Source organism: Chaetodon trifascialis, chromosome 18, assembly GCF_039877785.1.
Source record: "Chaetodon trifascialis isolate fChaTrf1 chromosome 18, fChaTrf1.hap1, whole genome shotgun sequence".
NCBI classification, from domain to species: domain Eukaryota; kingdom Metazoa; phylum Chordata; class Actinopteri; order Chaetodontiformes; family Chaetodontidae; genus Chaetodon; species Chaetodon trifascialis.
In genome coordinates this window covers 14,397,878-14,419,618 of record NC_092073.1, presented here as the reverse complement: position 1 = coordinate 14,419,618, position 21,741 = coordinate 14,397,878, and the positions used below count along the sequence as shown (strand labels likewise).

Genomic DNA, 21,741 nt, shown 5'->3' with positions numbered 1-21,741 from the left:
GGCCGAGAAATAGTCCAGCACACAACTTCTGTAAAACTTGTTTCTACACACCAGATTTTGAACGGATTAAACTAAGAAGATGGCTTTTAGGCAAATTCTGTCATTTTTGGACAGAGCCGCGCTAACTGTTTGCAGTCTTCGTGCTAAGCTAAGCTAACCGCCTGCTGGCTGTAGCTTCATAATGAACAAACATGAGAGTGGTATCAATCTTCTCGTCTAACTCTCAACAAGAGGGCAAAAGTATGCACGTGTATCTCCCAAAATTCAAGCTACTGATCAAAGATTTCTATGAATTCAAACACATTTTAGCTACAGTAAAGTTGCGGCAGTTACTGTAATCGATTTGTTTCTTTCCAGCATCCAAACCTGACTCCTCCTTGTGCCCTCTCCTCCACTCCCCCACCCACTCACTCTGCATCTGTATCAGAGGCAGCATGCCTCACTATTCAAAGCAGAGAATAATATCATATCTGAAGTGCATTCCTGTCCCTTGCCTTGTTTTCACAAATCAGCCCGAGCACTGATAATCATCTCCATTATCACCCTTTCTCTTTTATCACAGTTTTTCTCTTCCGACACATTTCCTGTTCCCCCTGATCCACAGCATCAGTCCAGAGCTCAGATTTCTGAGTGTTGGGTGTGATACCACAGGCAGGTGTGGGCAGGACTCTTCCTTGATGCCAGTCAAAGATAAACTGGTATCTGTTCGATGAGACGCCAGGCACACATCTGCCTACACAGCCTCCTCTGTTTGGGGTTTGGCATTTGTTTGTTTCCTACTCTTCTTTCATTCACGGTGCTTATCAGTTTCGCTCCACGCACATGATGTGGGATGTTGTCAGAGGTTCTGCAGGAGCATGAATGGTATCAGTGGATTTTTTTGTTGGCAGTTTATCGACTGGATGTTTTTACGCAATAAGTTTATACCTTTGGCCCTTCATCGAGTCCCCGGGTCAGATCAGTGGCCGAGCAAAAACAGCATCTGTATCTGGAGTTGTTTTTTGTCTCGTTCGCTGAGTTTTTTTTCCTGACTGAAATGTCAGACATCTGTTCTCCTTCTCTGTCTTCTTCTCTCCTTCTGGTTCAGTCCAAATTCTTGCCTCGTCTTCTATAACCTGACCACAAAACCCTACTGGCGAAGGAGTCGTGGTCGTTCATAGTCATTTTTGGTGAGTGTAAGGGCCATAAACAGATCACTAAGCTGGAAAAGTGTTGCACGCACGGTATGCCTTTTGTACTATTCTGGAGACACGTCATTCTGAAATCAGGAGTTGTGCAGGAGTTCATGCGTGCACACACACAGATATTCATGAATCCACTCATAAAACATGTGCGTGCATGTCCTTGCACGCATTCGCACAGACTGCCTGTGTGAGGAGGAGATAGTGGAGGCAGAGGTCAGGGCGCAGTTGGAGAAGGATAATCCTAACAGAGACTTTATGCTGTTTGCATGAGCACTCTGTCTTGATGGGATTGCCAGAAACACCTTTCAAACGAGGCTCAGTATGAAGCCAACCTTTAAACTGGCTCCTCAGAGCACTAACATATGTGGCACAGTTGGTGCCCCCGTGTTTCACACCTGCAGACAGTACTACTGTACAGATGTGACCTTGTGCTCAGACTGAAGTTTTAAAGTTATTTTTTTACAGTTAGTGTAAAGTTAAGGCCTGAGAATATTGGGTGGATTCTTTCTGATGTTATATGACTCCTGCAAAGATAGTGGAGGGTTGCTTGGTCCTGTATGGAACTGTGAACACTGACCCACAAGCATTCCTCACATACCCGTCACCCCTCAGGCTCCCTGTTTTTCTGCATGCAAACTCCGATGGGTCACTGAGGTCCAGTATCCTGTGCATTACACTTCAAAAGCATTTACACTGTTTTCAGTCCCTTTCGTTGTCTGAGCGGCCAAACGAGCCCGAACCGCTTGGCTTTATGATGCGCCGCCCAAAGCCGACAAGAGGTGACGCTTACTTTCACACCCACAGCGTGAAGGCGACAACTCGGTTCCTCCCCAGCGAGCGTTTATTAATTTCCGACAGCTCCTGTGTGGTACTGTGTTCAAGATCCGCCTGTAATAGTGCATGAGATGTAAATGAATTGCTGTAGAAGTCAACAACACAATAACATCATACAGACAAAAGCACTTTTTTATTAAAGAAAATACTGTTTTCCATTTTAGACTCAGGTCAGGATTAATTTCTGTATATTGTCTGAGATGTTTATGCTGTAGGTTTCAGTATGTGCATATTATCTTTATTTCATAATTGAGTTCATGATGAGTAAGCCTTGCACGGCAGTATCACTTTTCCATTTGAACTGGCTGACCTCAAACTGAAATGTTTCCCAGCATTTAGACACCTTCCTCGGCCATTGTCCTTTTCCTTTCCCTCTGTCCGCAGCACCAAACAGTCCAGTCAGCCTGTGTGGCTCCTAACCAGCAGTGGCAGGTCAGGAAACACGCCGCTTCCTCTGGCTCTCCACTGGTTGGTTGAAGTGTAAAGTGCCGTGTGGCCTGTGTGTTGTGGGCATGTCTCTGTCTCTCGGGCTATAGCTGTGGTCTCACCAGCATTTCATCCACCTCCTTCATCCACCCGATCAGTTCTTTTAATGGCTTTGCGCTCCTGCCACAAAACCTCCTGTGTGCAAACGCATCCCAGAACTTGGGCACAGTCCGGAGGAGTTGGCGGTGCGGTCCAAGGAAATGGATAGATCTCCACAAACCTCATTTGGGCTTGTAGTTCTCATTAAATTAATTGTTTTCATATCAGGAATGTACTGAGGGAATGGTAGTCAGGCCTTGCGGCTATGAGTCGCTTTTGTTCAGAGAGTGAGAAGGCCTTGTGATAGTCATCTTGGGTACTTTTTAATGGCCTTATAAAGACCACTAAAGAGAGGCAAAGACAAGGAGAAGGATATATAAAGAAGGAAAGAAACAGAATACACTTTAAAAAGCTGTGATCTGCTTTTACCCTCGTCGTAGAGGTAGAAATGGGAATGCAGCCGCTCCATAAAAGCGCGTGGATTGCTTTCCTTTGTCTTCAGCTTAGGCTCGCACCGATGACATGGAAATAGCATGCAGCGAAAGCATTTTGCGCTAAAGTAGTGCGTAATTACGGTTAATATGCGGTATGATTTACAGTCGTTAAAAATATGCTGCAGAAAAATAAACGCTGTGTTTAATTCCGCGCTGATGTGGGAGTGAGTGAATTAGCTCGCAGAATAATGTAAATGCAGCGAGAAGCCACGTGTTACATGTTTATCTTCCCACTGAAAAGGCATTTCAGCGCTGTTTGCCTTTCACCCACAGTATACTTCCCTTCTACTACCTTAAGGAGACAGCCAGACCTCTCAGACCCGCTTCCATTTCAGTCCAAACATATATCTTTGATAAAAAAAAAGCCATGGGGGTTTGGAACACATTATGATAGAGAACTGGATGATTTAAGGGGAAGCAGTGCGTGCCAGTTTTTTTTTTTTTTTTGGTGATTTCACTTCAATTTCATAAGGACTATTTCAGATTTTTTTCAGCGGGATGAAAAGCTGGGATGATCTGGTATGATTTGTGCCCCAAATCTGACCCCCCATGTTCTCACTTTGTTGGTACCTTCCCAGATTTTGCAGAAGAAGAGATCACAAACCCAATGAACACTTCCTCTTTGTCTCATCACCTCGGACTGATAGAGACTCGCTTGTCTTTTCGTCATCTGGCATTCAGTTCCCAAACATGGAAAAATGCAGATTTCAGAGATTATTTAAGCACACTCCGCTGCCAGTGTGTACAGTCGTGTTATATGTGTTACGTGTTGTTTCTAGGTTGCAGGGGGACAGTCTATCAGACACCAGATCAGAAGAGGAGCACAGGCCTCACATATCTGAACAAGCCGTACCTGACATCTCCTGTGAGTCGCACAACAAAGCTCAAATTCAAAGCATGTGTTTATTTCCATATATTTTCGTCATCTCGCGCTCTGCTCTGTCTTTCTCTTCGTCTTGTTTGTGTGTGTCGTCTGGAGCAGCTCCATTGCCCGGGGTGGACACGGTGGCGGGACGGTTGCAGGAATGCGAGGCCTTGTCTCAAGTGTCAGCCTCTGTAAGTGTCCTCCCTACATCCATCGCCAAACAATTAAGATCATTTTACAGCCATCAATTACCATGTCGCTCTCTCCTGCTCGGCTCCTATTGTCCTGAGAGAGAGCGAAAAAATCACCGCAAGCCTCCTGCTAATAGGACGGGGCCCAAGCTTACACAACAGTTGATAGCGCTGAATAAGTGATACCCCAATGAGAAATCTCTCTGTATCGCTTTGCTTACCTCTCAGGGCACTTGTGCGAGCTCTGAAAGGTATAAATGAAAAGAATATCCTGTGACACAACAACAATTGAGGCCAATTTAGAAGTTTTATACAATAGACCTAAATATTTATGGGTTATAGGAGCGCATGCAGTTGTGTTCAATGGGAGCCTTGCGTGATAACTTCACATGCTTCGGGGGGGAACAAAGCTATAGAGGCCTAATGTGGTACACACCAGACTCAGACACAGGCAGACACTCACATGCTGTTAATAAAGCGGTCAGCTACGACGCCGGTACCTTTATATAATTACCCTCCAAAAAAAAGCCAATACCTTTTTTTTTAATATATATAATTGCCTGATCTAAGTGTTAGACAAGGTCTTTTACAGTGTTTTCTAAAGAAAGAAAGGGGTTTGGAGCCAAGGCGTTGCTCCGTGTGCAGAGCAGATGCAGAGAGGCTCCAGACTAACTGGGAGCAGACTTTTAGAGACTGAAGGCCCTGTCAAATCAAAGCCTGTAGTCGGAAGTCTGATGGATTAGGCCAAATGCAGTACACTAGCTGCTATCCAGATATTGGAGAAAGTGTGAAGTGTAGACCATCAAACTGTCAGTCTTTTATTCAGACGTTCCAAGTGAAAAGCTAAGGCTTGACCAGATGATGGATAGCATCACTTTAATGACTGCATAGCGTCTAACTCTGGGATTTAAGATGATTAATTTAGCTTCCAGCTAAATCTGATGTCCCGTCTGCCACGGACAGGGTTCACCTTTATTTTGCAGCTGCTCATACCAGGGGACTAAACACGCCATCTCTCGCCTTACGCTACATCTCCATAGGTTAAGCCCTGTCTGGCACACTTAAGCACAAGGTACTAATGTGTCCCATATGGAAACCACAAGTGCAAACGTCTCCTGTCATCTCCTGTAGCTAATGCGGTTGTTTTGTGTTTAATTGCTTATGTTTGGCTGTCTTTGAAAGGCAAATGCAATTTGTAATAGCTTGTTAGTTTAACTGGTCTTTCAGGGGCTCGTTGGCCACAATCACTGAACGGTATGGAAAAAAAAAGTAATGCTTTTATGAGCTTATTTAGAAAAAAAAAGCTCCGGTTGAAGTCATACAGTATGAGAAATGACTTTCTGTAGCTGATTGTGCGTCTTTCTTTTTTTAATTAGCTTATTATTCACTTGCTTAGGTACCGGTGTCCTTTGCATTTCGCTGTTATTGCTTGAGTTTCTTCATGCTCGTGTTAAAGAAAGGATCCATGCAACATTTTCTAGGTTCTAAATTCTGACGTCGTATTTAATCATTAGCACATTTCAACATGCATGGCAGTCGTTAAATCAAGTATGCCTTGCATTGTACATTGCCCTGGTTTGGCCAGTAAAAGGTTGGTGATGTTGGAAAGTAAACACTGTTAATGGTTATCATTATTAGTCCGACAGGCCCCCTGCCTCTGCCAGCTCCTTTAGGTGATAATTGCCCCATAAAGGCAAATACTTTCCGAAAGCAATCGCCAGAGCAAATTCCCCAAGCAGTTCTTCTATAGTTTCCTTTGCAAGTGTTAAATGATATATTTTAATCAAATTTTGTACTGTATGGGTGTTGCCATCGTAAAATCTGCCAGGGGAAACTGTTCATTTGCAGAAATGAGATAATTAGCGTGATGCAATGCCATATGTACAGTACAATGCAGAGCCATTGTTATGACTTATTTCTGTTTCCAGAGGAAATTTTGGCAGAATTTCAGCCGATACACTGTATGACTTTTTCTATTTGGCACCAGTCTGCTCCCCACACCTCCACAGCCATGCGAGCATGGTTATCCTCTGAGCAAATCTGGGATTTTAGGGGCATATCTCTAATGCAAATTTATTCCTCCAATGGTTTGTTAAAGATTTCCAGATTTCCTATATTCATGGTTTTCCTGTTATCTGTTGTCTTCGTGCTGTTCTCTAAGTTATTGTTCAAGTGAGCTGTGTGTTGTGGAAAGCATTTACATTATTTTCAGCCTGCTGGTCTCTGATCTCTCATGCAGATGTTATGGATGCCTGTATCATGAATGCAAAAACAAATTGAATATCGGAGCTGATAGATAGATAGATAGATAGATAGATAGATAGATAGATAGATAGATAGATAGATAGATAGATAGATAGATAGATAGATAGATAGATAGATAGATAGATAGATAGATTATGCCTTTTTGTGAACATTATGATTTCCTGTAAAGTATTCTATCATTTGCCCCTCACTGGTTTTCACTGCCACAGACACATCACTTAATTTTCTCTGTTGGCTCTTCTTCTATGACTTCAAAATAGACAGTAGGCCATACAACTCAAAGCTTGAATAAAAGTCTTAACTGTGTTATTGTCAATATCCTGTTTGCTTTTGGCTGTGCTAACTCAGCGGTTGGGCCGGTGAGCCCTGTATACAGTCCATAAAATCCATTAGGTGATTCTGCTGTGAGCCAGAACAACAGGAACTCATTAAAAGCTGAGTGTTACTCCTCGTATCCCGTAGCCTCCCATGGCTATGCAAGCTACTGCAGAAGGGGCTACACCAGCTAAATTAGTTATTTGGAAAACATGTAGTTTCTTTTTTTTCTTGCTGTTAAGTTTAGTGGAGGATTTGATTTTGTTTTATTTGTATGTGCTTCTGTTTTAACCAGTATGTTTTGAAGGGCTGGTGATCAGTAAAATCCAAAACTTTTTTGTTGGATAGAATTAAAACATCTCATTGCTACAAAATGCAGCGTTCTCTATCTCTGTGCAGATCAACTCCTTATGCCGAATATCTGCCAGCATCTTCCTTTCTTCACTCAGACGTCAACTCATCCTTCACCGGATTCGATACGAGAGGCTCTCGCCATTGGTCTTTGTTTCTGATTTGCACATTTTGGATGGTTTTTGAGATTTCCATCGGGGAGCGTAAGCTGAGCTTGTGAGATATAGTCTGGCTTTGCAGAGCTCAGGTGGCAGCCATCCAGTCATCCTTCCTAAAAGTGAAGTTCCATTTATGAGTCTCATTCTGTTTCAATCTCCCTCTTTGCTGGAGGAGGTGCTTCGGTGTTGGATGAGTCACACTCAAAAAGGAAAAGCTTTTAAGGAGTGAGCGTGATTGGTGAGATGGCTGCTGGCTTACAGTAAGCTTATCACCCCCAAGCTCTTAGCACACAATAGAACAAGTAGCCCCAATTTATCAATTAAAGGCCTAAAAAGTGATGCTCACCTGTGTGTCTCTGTGTTGTACACATGTTCGGGTTTGTGTGTGTGTTAGTCCTTATGCTGCTCTGCCTGACCACAACAAGCGACTCCACCAGTGGGGCTTTGCGGAGCCAGCAGTAGGCTCAAACCTCCAACCCAGCCCCACCATGTTTGAGGTCTGTGACTGCATGCACACAGTTCTTGTTGCGCAGAGGGCAATGTTGGACCGAGCCCCAGATTGTGGTGATTATTACTGCTGACCACACACGTATGTAGCTGCACACATGCAGGCTATAAAATATTTAACTCTAGACTTCCATCCTCTCTCTTTCTGTCTTGTTTGCTCCCAACATGGAATCAATTTGGCGAGAGCCGAGACCCTTGTTTGTTCGTCGGGCAGAGGCATCACCAGAGGGTTTTTCCTTGTTCTGTTTGAGGACTTTTAGTTTTGTCATACTGGGAGGGAGATTATACAACTTGGGTTTTGCACCACTGACATTAATATACTCATAAGTCATTGCAAAATCCTAGCTGCTCTTTAGCTTGGAGATGAAAAGGCATTGCTTCTCATCTCTTTGTCTGCGCAGATTAAAGCATCCGATCTCAGCATCCAAACAAAGGGAGACTTTGACTCATGTGCGCTCATGTCATACATTGTTGCTGATAAGGACAATAGCTGCTTTAGACTGCGGTGAAAGGAAATCACTTTTCATCACTTCATTATGCCGCTTTAGTGTATAATCAAGACCATTTTTTGTTTAGTTTTTGCATCTGCCCTGTGGAGCCTTGCTGTTTGCTACATGATTTTTTAATATGTGCTGTTGTGCTACACTGTACATGCTGACTTCTTCCAGGTGACTTTGTGAATACGTATGCCTTCACCAAACCTTACGAAACAACAGTCATATTTTGATTGTAACGTCTGTTTATTTATTGATGTTATCTGGAGAGTTGAATTGCTTGCAGACTCGGTGTATCCTGTTTGTTTGCACAGCCATGGGACTGCACAGCTCCACCAGCCTCAGCCTCCGGTCTGCAGACTCCAGGATATATGTTCTTTATTACACTATAGTCTTTCCTTTAGTGGACAGAGGAGCTCGAGGTCAGGAGCAATGCAAATGTTAAGATGTGCACAGTGCTGATAAAGATAAAATCTCCATATATCAACTTCTTGTGAAGCAAGGCGGGGCTTTCTTTTGCCCCGTGGACCTCTGAAGGTGAAACTTTCACACCTTATAATGTAGTGACAGTATAATAAAGAATATGAAAATGCATTTGGGAAATTTAAACTAGGAATCTGTTGGTGGCCTTGTTTGCCAGAGCTAAGAAGACCCAGAGAGGGAGAAGGACAAGATGATGTCATTCTGTTGGATTTGGGGGGATACCACCAAAGAGAGAGAAATAAAGTTGGGGAGGGGATTCAGTTGTAATGTTCAACCCGCCTTTCTGCTTTATGAAGGCTGTAATTAAGGATTGGCTTGCGGTGTTGTGGTCCTCCTGCCACAGCGGGCCTCATGTATCTGACAGGCACCAAGATCAATGCCATAGACCCTGGGAATCCTGTTCTGTCATTTATCAGGGGATAGCAGCTTAACTTGTTTTTTACCCTACCTCTTCTTTGGAGGCAGACTTTTAAGACCACTTTGAATCCTGAGAATCATAAAACGAGCCGCCTGTTATATCCCAGGTTTGCCTTTAAGTGTTGCTGGAAGACTGCACCGTATGTATATCACCACATCTCCCAGGGCCTTACTCTGTGTCAGCACTTTGTCAAGTCAACTCTGTCTCTCATTAAGTGCTTAGCACATCAGATGATGTAAGCGCTGGCATCGGAGGTATCATAACTTATCTAGTATAAACCAAACTTACAGGAGGTGGAATTATGGCTGACAGATTTTATTTCTCACCTGTGCTCGGAGCTCATGTGCACTTGGTCCACTGGCTTAACAGATCATCTGGCCACTTGTGTCCCATCAAAGGAATAAATCGGAGGATTAGGCATGCTGCCATTGCAGGACTTGGCAACCAGAGTCTGCCTAACAGGTCTCTTTCCAAATCATACACTTGGCCAGGAGGAGGTAGAAGCGAAATAGGCCAAAGCGGCCCCTATAAGTGATCCAATCTGCCTTTTTAGTATTCATTTCCTTTCATATGCTTCAGAATATGATCATCTTTATTTTTGTATAATATCAACATTGTGTGCTCTTGAACTATCCAAAATGGCTGATTTATTGTTCTTTAACTGCTGGTGTAAGTTTGCTGCTGTCAGGCTATTTGCCAACAGACTAGTGTGCACACAAGCTCCTATAGATTTACTGATAGTTATACAAAAATGTCCTGAACCACTACTGACAGTCTATCGTCCCGCATTCGCTAAACAGAGTTCGCTGCACACTCCAAGCTTTCATCTACACTTGCTGTGGTTTCTTGTGTTTTTCTAAAGCCCATAAAATAATAATTGCCCCTTTTTTCCAGCAGATATGGCTCGGATATTTCCAGCAATAGCTGAAAATTATATAAAGAGTTAATTGAAGGGTCTCTCGTCTAATGTGACTCTCTCTCTTTTCTGTTCTCCTCGCTAACTAGCGTCAGGCTGTCTGGGAGACTGATCTGAAGGCTGTGAGAGGTGGGAGCTCTGTCGGGCAGACGGGCCTGCTACTGGGTGACTCCCTCTTTTCTAAAGAGCTGGAGAACATGGGCAAACAGCTTGCTGGTAGGCACTTCTGTGTGGTGTGCATGTATGTGCGCTGTGCCTTTGTGCATATATGAGTTTGTCTGTGTATTTACGAGCGGCTTTAATGATGAATAGAAGGGTAAGTAAGCGTAAGTCAGATCAAATAGTTTCTTTGGAATACAAGACGCAGTCTATGCTGTGCAAACATTCACACACACACACACACACACACACACACACACACACACACACACACACACTTCAGAACTTATGAAGTTCTTATGAGGGGACTTATGAAATAGAAAGGGGTTTAGAGAGCACTTATGAGGAGTGGGAGGGGCAGGGTCCGGCCAAAGAATGCACTGCTTTTGGCCAACGGATTTTCTTGCTTAATTAAAACCTGATCTTTCTGCTAAAATGTGTCAAGACTAAATAGAAAAACTAATTAAAGTCATTTCCACATGGCAGGAATTCGTCTCAGCTCCAGCTTTGACAGCTTCAATCAATAACTCCCAGCGCTGCCGGGTCACTGTGCTGGAGACAGATTCTGTGTGACAAAATGGAATCTGTGTGTTGATTTGGAAATCGTTTATTCCTAATGTAGTTCAAGCCTCGTCTTTGATACATGTGACGTCCGAGTGACTCAGAGGCTGCTTTTGTTGTCACGATGATCAAGCGTGCATCCACTTTATGAATCAGATGAAAGCCTGTAGTGGAGGCCAAAGGGAATGTCGCCATTTACCGTCATGTGTCACCCATTTGTTTGTTTGTGCTTGTCCTCCCACTCTGTTTGACAGCGTCACTGTGTGTAAAGACCTCATATGCGCCTTCACATACCAGACTTATATGAGGCATATTGGTCCTACTTAGTGAAGCTATTACTGTCACCCAACAGTGGTCCCAGATGCTCATCTGCACATTGAAAGCTCTGGTTCCCTCAGTGCCTACAGAACAAAACAACATGCTGGTGCTTAGGAGGCACTATCAGAGGACTATTTGTGTTAGCAGTACACTCAGTTTTGCCTCAGAGGTCTTCAGATGGCATTCATTTCTAGTTGTGTTACCCTGAGTTACTGAATATTCAGGCCAAGGGCTCCCACCAAGCGGCTCAGTGAAGCTGTTCAGCAAACTAATTCATCTTTCAAGCCTTTATTAGCTGCTAATATGTTCCATGTTTAGCGCCAGAGCCTCACTTTTCATCTTACATTGTTACCCCAATTATGCGGTTGGGAAATCGCTTCTTGTGATGCCTTTTATGACAAAATTGATAATTTGTTTCATAATATACAAATAAATTATTGATCAGTGAATGCGTTCATGAGTGATGACATTAACTGCAGTTTGAAAGCAGTTGCACCTCAGGGTGGCCATGGTTTAAAAAAAAAAAAATGATTCATTAGTTTTGCTTTTTCCATTTTAGAAAACATGCCAAACTGCTCAGCATATCAGTGTTCAATATAAAACCTGGTCAAAGGGGTTTTTACTTTAGAGCCAGAAATATCTGCTCAGAGTAAGTAAACAAGGCTGAGAATATTTCCAAGCTTTTGATGCCAACTCTCAATTTTTTTTCACTTTTTGTTATTTGATGCTACAGATCCAGTTTTGGTCTGTAGCAAAAGTCCTGAGGTTCAATACCCAGTCTTAGTTACACCATATTAGGAATGTGAACTTCTTCCCATGTTTGTACTTGATTTATCTACGCAAGAAATGGCTAGCACTTTCATTTCTTCAGGCAGGCAGCATATTGTACTGTTGTAAGCCTGCAGATGAGATGCAGACTTGTAAGCGAAGTGTGATTAGCGCTTTAGTTTATTTTCGGAGGAGGGACCTAATAAAGTTTGCATGAGCTCTGAATGGCTGTATAGCGTGCTGTGGCCCTGTACTCTCTCACCACGTGCAAATGCTGCTTGATCAAATACTCTAATAGATTAGATCTGTTTCTATTTCTTCTTGTCTCCCTCCTTCTGTCTTCCCCTGTCTCATTTTCTCCCCGTCTTTCTTTTTCCAGTTCTTATTACTGAACGACTGGATCAAACCTTATCAAAGGTTCATACCATATGGATTTTGATGCTACCTCTTTGATGTCAATGAGCTGTCATTTTGTATCAGTGTCTGTGAGACGGCTTGTAGTATTTCTGTGTTAAACAGGGTCAACCGCATAGAATTTCAGAATAAAGCTGCTTGTGATAGGCAATTCATTAATGCCAGGAAGTCAGGGGAAGCAACTGGTTTACAATAAAATCATGAGCGGAGCGACCATTTACGGAAGGGAGAAAGCCTTTCACAGCAAAAACATGTGGTGTTTATCATTATACCGGTAAATAACTTGAGATGAAAATATCTGCTTTATGGGAACTGATTACTAATGAACATATCCTGTTTACGATATAATGATAACACCAGTCATCCAGTCATGGTGTGGGTGGTTAAGGGCTTTAACTTGGAAATCATGATATGTGGAACACCAATTTTTTAGTAAGTATTTCCACTGCTATCCCCCGTAGGTTTTATGGTCACCATCATGGAGATTATTAACCAAATTACAAAGCTTCTCCATAGTTTGTAATGTTACATACTGCAGTCCTGTCATTGCCATGATGTCATATGTCCTGAACACCCCACAAAGCTCATTATCTTGCAATTTTCAGTCAGAGTGAGGACGTTAGTTTTCGTCCTTGTTATGTAGGAAACATGTGTGGAATACACTCAGGTTAAAGCAACACAGACGCAGTGTCATGCAGTACACATGCAGGTTATTGAGCACATGCAGGACACTAAGCAGTATGTGCTCTGCATTGCATCTCACCATAGAGGTTGATCTCTGTACAAGCAGAGCTGATTAAGCACAGAAACAGCAGTCTAATTATACATGTCAGAGAATTAAATGTATCTGATCCCTGAAGGATTGTACACAAAATAGTCTGGAATAGATTTCGAACCAGCTAAGTAATGTCCCAGAGCTGAGTTTAGAGTAGTATTGCAGATGCTTTCGGCTTTGCATATTAAATGGATATTTGTCAGTGAGTAGGGGCATATGCTTCACATTTTTCCATGAAAAAAAAATGTTTGTATTGGAGAAAAGCATCATTTGCGTAAAAACAAGGAAGTCAAGGTTTGTGAAATACTTGTCATGCTTCCCTTTGTTATTTATTTAACGTCACACATATACAGTTTTCCAGAAATACTTTGCTTCTGATGAGTCATTCCTGAAATTATTCCTCTCAAATGATAACTCCCAGACTGGTTTGTTGAATCTCGACTGCCAAGGTCTTGAACAAAAGCATGAAACACGGAAAAAGTGACCCAGATGTTGATCGCAGAAGTTGGCAGCGTCACTTCTTTCACAAACAGAGATGTTTTTGAGACTACCAGTGAGGCAAACAAATGTGTTTTTGTCAGGCACGGGAACATTTTTACCAGGCTGTGCTTACTGTATATCAACTTGGAACCTTTTCTGACAGAGGAAGCTGGATTCACCACAATTTACAGGGTCTATAAATATTGTCATCATTGCCCAGAAGAAGGATTAAACTGAGCAGTCTCGCCTACTTTAATGCTCAGTAAAGTTCGTGAATCATCAGTCTTGTAGGACATCATAACCTCATAGCGCAGCCTCTGAATATGTAATAAAAAATAAATCAGATTTTATCCTGGAATCTCTTAGTCCAGATTTGTGTTATAGGCCTTGCTGTATTACAGTTGTTGTATTCATGTAAAGACTATTTAAACATTCTCATTTAAAAATAGAAAAAAATAGAAATTAAATGAGGAAACATGACAAACTCCTTCATTAACTGTATGTGTTGACTTTCACGTGTGGATGTTGACTTGGATTGTCTCCCCCATTCTCCCTGCAGAGGTTGAAAAGGACCTGGCCAAGCTTGCAGAAGTAGGGAAGATGACCACTCGCAGCTCCAATAATCCGCACAGTAGTCTGCTCCACACCCCTCTGCGCCACAGAACACTACCCGACACACTTCCCCTCACCAGCCTGGTCTCTAGACCCCAGTCTCCAGCTGGCGGCCTCTCGAGTAAGCCCTGTGGTGTGGGCCTCCCTTTGCTCAGCCCCAAGCCCACCTCCCTGGTCATGGGTCGGACTCAATCTCCCAGCAACCCTGGGAGCAGGACTCAAACCCCCAGAACGCCCAGCAGGCCCCTGACCCCAAATAGTTTACTGACACGCTCCACCTTTAACCCTGGATCTCATAAAGAGGTGACCTTCAGGCGGTCGCGGAGCCGCCCTGTGACACCTACAAGTCAGCCCACACATCCCCGACCGCTGCTCACCCCTCCTGGACTAAGCACTACTGACAGCCTTGGTGCCAGCCTACGGGCCTATCTGTCTGAGGTAAGACCCTAAACTGAGCTCTGCCATCAACAACACTGTTCAGAGGCAGTATAAGCAATATCTTTGGACACTTTTTCACTGATTCCAGTCGTTATGCAAAGCTAAGCTAACCGTCTCCTGGCTAAAGCTTCATATTCAATGGGCAGAAATGAAGACTGGTATCGATTTTCTCATCTACCTTTGGCCTGAAAGTGTCAGCACTGAATCTGCCATAGCCGTGGTGTGACATAAAATTCTTCATATTACATTTTAGCTAGTCGTGACATGTACGATTTATCTACTGTAGCAATGGAATAGACACAGTGTGTGAAATATAGAGTAAAACTGTCATAAACTTTGGGTCATGGGCTTAAATATCACTCCAACGTTGCTGTAATGTTTTAGTATGGCGAGCGTGAACTTGTGTGCCGAGTGTCAATCAGGCTCGGTGCCCAAGCAAAGCTGGCTGTGCAACATGAGCGCAGTTATGACTGAGAGCACCAGAACACACAATATCACACATGTGCGTGCCCTCACGAACACACACGTACGCTTCGTGTGGGGTTTAGTGGAGAGTCATGGAGGTCCGAACAGTAGTATGTTATTTCACTGTGGAAAAATGAGTCTGGCATGAAAGGAGAACTTTCAATGGGATTACTTTCTTACTTTGCTTTCATGATTTACTTAACAGCGGCGCTGTTAAATATGAGACTTTTTGAAGGCTTTATTAATGGTGGACAGGAATTTTACAGTCCCTCTGTTTGACAATTATGCTGGTTGACACCCAGAGAGATTATCCAAAACACTAGTGCACCCGGTCTGCTTTTATTGAGGCCACCTGGTCCAATGCTGAAGGGCTAAAGCCTGTAAACAAGGCCAGTTTAGAGAGCTGAGGAACCTTTTTAGACACTGGGTGTACAGGAATGAAAAGGATTGGGGCTCCATCTTTTCAATTATGAAAAATAAGAGTCTTTTGTAGGTAGCAAGGGGTCGTCCTGCCTTGAACATATAGCAGAGACACAGAAATGGCATTGCCTGACCTCTACTGGAGGTCACATTTGTATCGTTGCACGTTATATACCGTTATATTGCCCAACCCTGTTTAGTACAGCTGTGTCTTCCGTGTGTGTGGGTATGGGTGTGTTTGTGTGTGTGTCGCTTTATTGACCCATAGTTCCTTTTCATGGCATCGTTGCCTCTTTTAATGTAATACCATTAGAGCCTTAAACAGGATGAAGAAAACCACAATCTGTTTGAATTTGAGGACATTCTGAAGTTAGTTTAGATTCGATGTTTGAAATCTATAACAGCTAAATGAGACACAGCTGGGCGGACTAAATATTTCTGTACATTATGTTTTGCCTTCATTCACGACAAGACCTTGAACAAGACATGTACAGCATGTATATAGAGGAACAGATGGGTAACTTCAAATACTGACCTTGTTTTCCATCTCTATTTCCTTCTGTCCATTATCTTCACAGAGTAAGTCTTCCATCATTTCTGTTCTGCTCTATTTTTCCACATCAGGATGAGTTTTACCAGCAGTTACAGGCCATCAGACAGCCTTGGCATATTCCCAGTGACACAGACAGTGACATCCTGGAGCCTCCTGAGCAGGATAAGAGTGAGTAACCTGCCTTGCTTTTTCTTTCTTTCCTTCCTTCCTTCCTTGCTTCTTTTTTAAACCCTAGATCTGATTGTTTATCATCGCCTCATTCAAGTTGTCTTTACTTCAGAGAGATCAAACGTTCACAGTTCAGTTCAGTTGCAGGCACTTCCTCTACATTGAGTCCACAGTTCACAAATTTGACAAATTACCCTTCAAATGTTTTTACCTCCCTGCTGTTTTTTTTTCTTCGGAAGACGTGATGTTCATCTCAGTACTGTAATGTCACTTTACAGCAGTGAGTAAGTAAGTGGCTTTAGATCTATTAGAAAAAATTGGAGCTGGCGCAACAAAAGCTGACACATGAAGATTTTCACAGTTGGGTGAAATCCTGGGGGGTTTCATGTTAAATTTTCTTTCCTGGCATCACATAAGAGATATATCTCTATCGAGATCCAGTCGATAGACATGAACGGGTCTTACTTGAAAGTCGTAAATCCAGTCATAGTGGTGGTCTGGCTGGGATACAGTACAGTACATTACTCTGGCTTTGAACATGACAGAATTAGATCAGACCTCCTTGAATGTTCTGATCCATAAATCACATGGATGTATGTGGCAATAAGGCTTGATTGTCAGAGGCTTGTAGTTCTCAATTCACTGAGGTCCACTAACGAACTGTCAAATTTATGCTCTCTTAACACTGGAACACTGGTGAACATGGTGAAACTTCTCTGATGCTCAGAAATAAAGTGTGAAATATATTCTGATGGGACCCCTAAAAAACATTGGCTCATTAAATTCAATAGGTTCTTCAGCCCTGGGACTGTTTTTTATTAAATTACTGTGTAATTATTAGATTATTATGGGGTATGGTCTGCAATGATGATATTTTTGTCAGGGGATGATGTGAAATTGAAAGCTCAGAAGTGCAAAGACAGTCCGCAATACTAAAGTTTCATCCTCTGAGGAACATGAACCCACTCAGTGCAAGCACTGGCAGTCTAACCATAATGTTTGAGTGGTAATACAAACAGAAATTATGGCCGAGTAAAAGTCACAAAATGACCAAAAGCATAATGACTAATCTTCTTGGGACAATGGGAGTCCATTCTTAACTCTACTGACATCTAGACGTTTGTTTTTGCAATGCCTTTTGGACCGGAGAGGTTTTCAAGGAGAAAATTTGACCTTGTTACACAAATTTCATGGCAATTTGACTTGAAGCTGCCAAGATATCTTTCTCTGGACCAACATATTGGATGGACAAACCGAACTAGCAGAACAACAGAGTGCTGTTACCAAATTTAGATCGCACCACTAGTGAGGCAACACTGCTCTGAAGTTAATTTATGATTGAGTCAAAAAATTATATATGCCATGAATTCAGAAATGTTCTCAAATTAACTTAGCCCTGTTTTCTCCGTAAACAAAGCGTCAGCATCGGCTACTCGAACTGAAAATCAAGTGCATGTGTGGACTCAAAAAGACAGCTTTCATTGACGTTATGACACAAGAATTCCAGTCAAACAAAAGATCAAGCAGGCAAATGGATGTCACATGGAAATATAACCCTCCTGAAGTTCCTCTAGAGGCTCGTTGTTGTGCCAAATGTGTATCTTGCAAAATAAATGGATAAATTTTCCTAATAGCCCCTGGGGGCCTGCTCCAAGCCTTGGCAATGGTAACGGCATGTTGAGAAAGGATATGAGTTGCACATTGAATTAGAGGTGGCTCAGAGAGACTGACAGAGGAAAGGAGACCCAACAGCCACAAGACGTGACAAAGCACTTTCTGGCGTGAGAGAGGGCCCACAGGGTTGTTCGCTGGAGTCTGGTTTGTGTATATGTGCATGCGTAGCTGTGTGTATTAAACCTGTGAGTGATTGTATTAGTCAGGGTAAGACATTCAAATTGTTTTCAGAGAACATTTTCTCCCCATTAATCTGATTTTTTTCAGTCTTTTCAGGAGTGAGTTTTTGGCCTTTGAAATAGTGCATTTGAATCACATACTGGCAAGTGAACACTTCATTTATACCATTGGACAAATTAAAAAAAAAAAAATTATAATCTGCATACAGAGGCACACATTAACAATGAGCTCAAATCTCTATTAATCTCTAATCTAAATTTAGAACGTGAGTATGGACACGTTTTTCCACGTTTGGGTCCGGCCCTGTACCTGTGCCCACATGTGTGTCCATGACTCAGTGACAACCTCTTCCCCGTATCACAGCAGATGTGTCTGAGCTGGCGCCAAGTGTATGGTGAGAGCTAAATAATAGGGGAAAAAAATCCATAGCTATTTCCTGTTATTCTATAAACTTCCACAATGGGACAACCACACATACCACAATGGAGATGAAAGAAGTCTGTCCTTTTTCTCACTCCTAAGCGCTGCGGCCGTCCGACTCAGCGCATTAATAAATCTAACATAGACGTGAACAGTGGAGGTAAATCAGTGTGTTACATTATACACCTGTCAAGATTGCTTATAAGATGCTGTATTTACAGTGTTTAAAGATAGTTTGTGTTTGTGCCTGGTGGACATGTTGACCATCTGAGCATTTACATCCGTCACATTTCTTAAAAACTATGAAAAAGGTAATGTTTTGGATTAGCTTCAGCTCCATATGATCAAAATCTTATTTGCTTTCTTGCTGACATTTATATGACAAGATCGATATCACTCACATACAGCCTGTTACAAATTAAGCTACGACATGTTAGCATAGCCTTATCCTATCTTATCTTATCTTATCTTATCTTATAAAGTCTGGGGGAAACAACTAGCCTGGTTCTTTCTTCGAAGGTGACAAAATCCACCTTCCAGCACCTGTAAAGCTCACTAGTTAATATTTTAGCTCTGTTTTGTTGTTTCCATGCAAAACCTGAAGTATATAAAGTGCTAGATGTTCCATCAGTTTTTAAAAAAGTTTTTAAACGTAGCTAAGCTGTAGCCGTAGCTTCATATTTAACGGAAAGACTCTCAGCAAGACAGCAAATACGAGTATTTCCCAAAATATCAGCCTTTTCCTTCCTATGCTGCCCTACATGACACATTTCCTCTCTTTTTCTTTTTCTTTTTTTTCACAGGTGGTGCACGAGATGCCAATAAGAGATCTGTGTTTTCAGGTGAGAAAGTGAACAGTTACAGCCTAAAGCTCAGAGAGACAGACTCATGTCAGAATGTGCTATATTCATTTTGCTATTGTAAGCGACAGCCTGAAGTTTAGAGAGCCTCGGTGTCTGTCAATGACCTCATTTGCAGAGCCACAACACGTTACCCAAATAACTGCCATTGGCTGACTAACTGTAGAAGCCTCCACCTTCATTTATGGTCCATTCAATTACAGTTACAGGCTAAATGGAGGGCACAGTGGCTCTGAAATGTGATTGGTGGAGGCTGGCCATGTGTGGAGACAGGAGCGCTGTTGCCCAGTTCCATTAAGTCACTTGGGTTCTGAGTTTACACGCAGCAGACAGCGTCAACTCTCAGCGTCAACATTTGGGAGAAAGAGAAAGTCTGTCTGGTTTGAGGTCGTCTGCGGTTCTCCTTCTTGTGGCTCTGGAGGTGCCCACAGTTCCCAGTGTCAGGGTGCCAGTCTGGACAGAGATCTGAGAGCAGGCTGCTGCTGCTTGGCTATCAGAGAGGCCAGAGCATTGCCATGGCTACAAAACTCAAAGCTCGCTGTTTAAGTCACCCCAATCGCTGCTCTCCCAGAACGCATTGTGAAATATGGTCGTTGGAATCTCCACCGGGCACGCCGGATTTTCCACCTCATGTTTGTCTATGACATGGTCAAATATTAAATGGCTGTTTTATAGTAATTACTCAGTTATTACTCTTATTAGCGGTTAAATGTGTCTGATTTTGGTTTCTAGGAGACTGATGTTTTTGTCTTTCATTTTTCACAGGCCTATAGTGACGAAGACCGGAGACATTGATCCAATCAAACTATTATGCAAACCACTGGACATTTTGAATAAGTGTACAGAGACAATTATTTTTCTAATTCATATGAATGAAAAAAAAAGATTGTATACTTTTTCACAGATATTTCGTAGACATTGTACTGTAACTGTATGATAAAAAGTGAAAATATTACTTCAGAGTATGGGATATAACATTTATTTTTGTTCGCTCTATAGCATGCTATTGAACTTCATATGGAGTCCAGAAACAGATGCATTTTGTTGTTGACGGACTCTTTTTCTAGGCCTAGAGCATATTCACATTGTGAGGGCAGCACACCCACGTTAAGAAAGCATTTATTGAAATGGGCTGTTAAAAGATGTAGTGGTTTTCAAATAGCAAACACCCAGGATGTGGAGGGAATACAAGGAATGCTGTTATATTCATTAAAATTATTTGGTGCACATGTCCCCATTCTGTTTTTGATGTGTCTCACCTTGTCATGTGCTGTATTTAGATCTTACACACAAATGGCATCTTGAGAGTGTGTCTCATTAAAACACACTCTTTCGCCACCATAACATGGTCTCTGTTTGATCCAGCCTTTCCCAGATGCATGATCCATCCAACTTTGTGTCGCACACGTACTGTGGTGCTGACAGAGACACCGAAATCTGTTCTGGCCACGACTACATTGCTGCTGTGTGTTTGCCTGGGCACGTGTTGGTTAAACTGTGGTTGTCTGAGTGTTACACAGGCGACGTCAACTCTAGAGACACACACACACACACACACACACACACACACACACACACACACACACACACACACACACACACACACACACACACACAGAGCATGGACACACACACACACACACACACACACACACACACACAGCATGGACACACCCTCCAGCCTGACGCAGTCTGATCCCTCCATTGGAACCCTACTGTGCTTTGTGGTATGGTACACCCCGCAATGCCAACTTTTCAGTCTGTCTCTCGGGATGTGGTCAACAGAGCTCCTCGAGTCTCCAGTCTCATTTCACTGAGGGTGATTCCTGTAAAAGGATGTGTGAGAAGACTAATCACTGAAAAACCCATCCTATAAAACATGGTATGTGGACACATGTCCCATGTATTTCAGCACATCATGTGCTCATTGGAAATGGATGTGGTTTTGAAAGATCTGTAAAAGAATTTGAGGACATGGCATAATCGCGTCACAGCGGTGCCTTGATATCTTTATATCACTATAAACAATATTTTCCTGTCAGAAAAGGGAAATTACGATTTTCACATTTCTTATTCCATTTTCACTTTGTTGGATTTGGGAGTGTGATTGCCATCTGTTCTTGACTCCATTTATACTATCAATATTTTCTCTGAGTTCATGTGTCTCCTGCAGGCTTTCATTTCTTATGTCAGCAAAATATCAAGGCATGAGGAGTTCTGGAATAAGACAAGACAGTTTAGGAGATGAAGACTTAAATTACTGCCGCAGATGTCACACAAAGACAGCGCTCTGATGCTTTTCCTCCCTCTGTGTGTCTGTGAATGTCTTAGTATGTCACAACTTATAAAGATGAAATGGTTGGGCCATTACTGATACCTCTACTTGCCACAGCTTGTATTATATTTCAGATTAGAGCCATATGACTGCTTGATTATTCCAAAGATGATTGTGAGTATTCCTTTGCTGCTCGTATAT

The 21,741-nt window shown here is 42.5% G+C and overlaps 1 protein-coding gene across 4 annotated transcripts in view; it reads left to right on the top strand.

Moving 5' to 3' along the window:
- Positions 1 to 20,607, top strand: part of c18h8orf34 (chromosome 18 C8orf34 homolog) — a 54,647-nt gene extending 34,040 nt beyond the window's left edge. For 2 of the 4 annotated variants that reach the window (XM_070986066.1, XM_070986068.1), the window contains exons 9-16: positions 2,403 to 2,450; positions 3,817 to 3,902; positions 4,020 to 4,093; positions 10,090 to 10,216; positions 14,035 to 14,525; positions 16,035 to 16,131; positions 19,209 to 19,247; positions 20,031 to 20,501. In XM_070986066.1, the coding sequence (XP_070842167.1) occupies positions 2,403 to 2,450; positions 3,817 to 3,902; positions 4,020 to 4,093; positions 10,090 to 10,216; positions 14,035 to 14,525; positions 16,035 to 16,131; positions 19,209 to 19,247; positions 20,031 to 20,038 (970 nt within the window). In that variant the 3' untranslated portion in view covers positions 20,039 to 20,501. Of the gene's footprint in view, positions 1 to 2,402; positions 2,451 to 3,816; positions 3,903 to 4,019; positions 4,094 to 10,089; positions 10,217 to 14,034; positions 14,526 to 16,034; positions 16,132 to 19,208; positions 19,248 to 20,030 lie in introns of all 4 variants that reach the window. The other 2 variants (XM_070986067.1, XM_070986069.1) reach the window with 2 other exon arrangements.
- Positions 20,608 to 21,741: the final 1,134 nt, after the last annotated feature.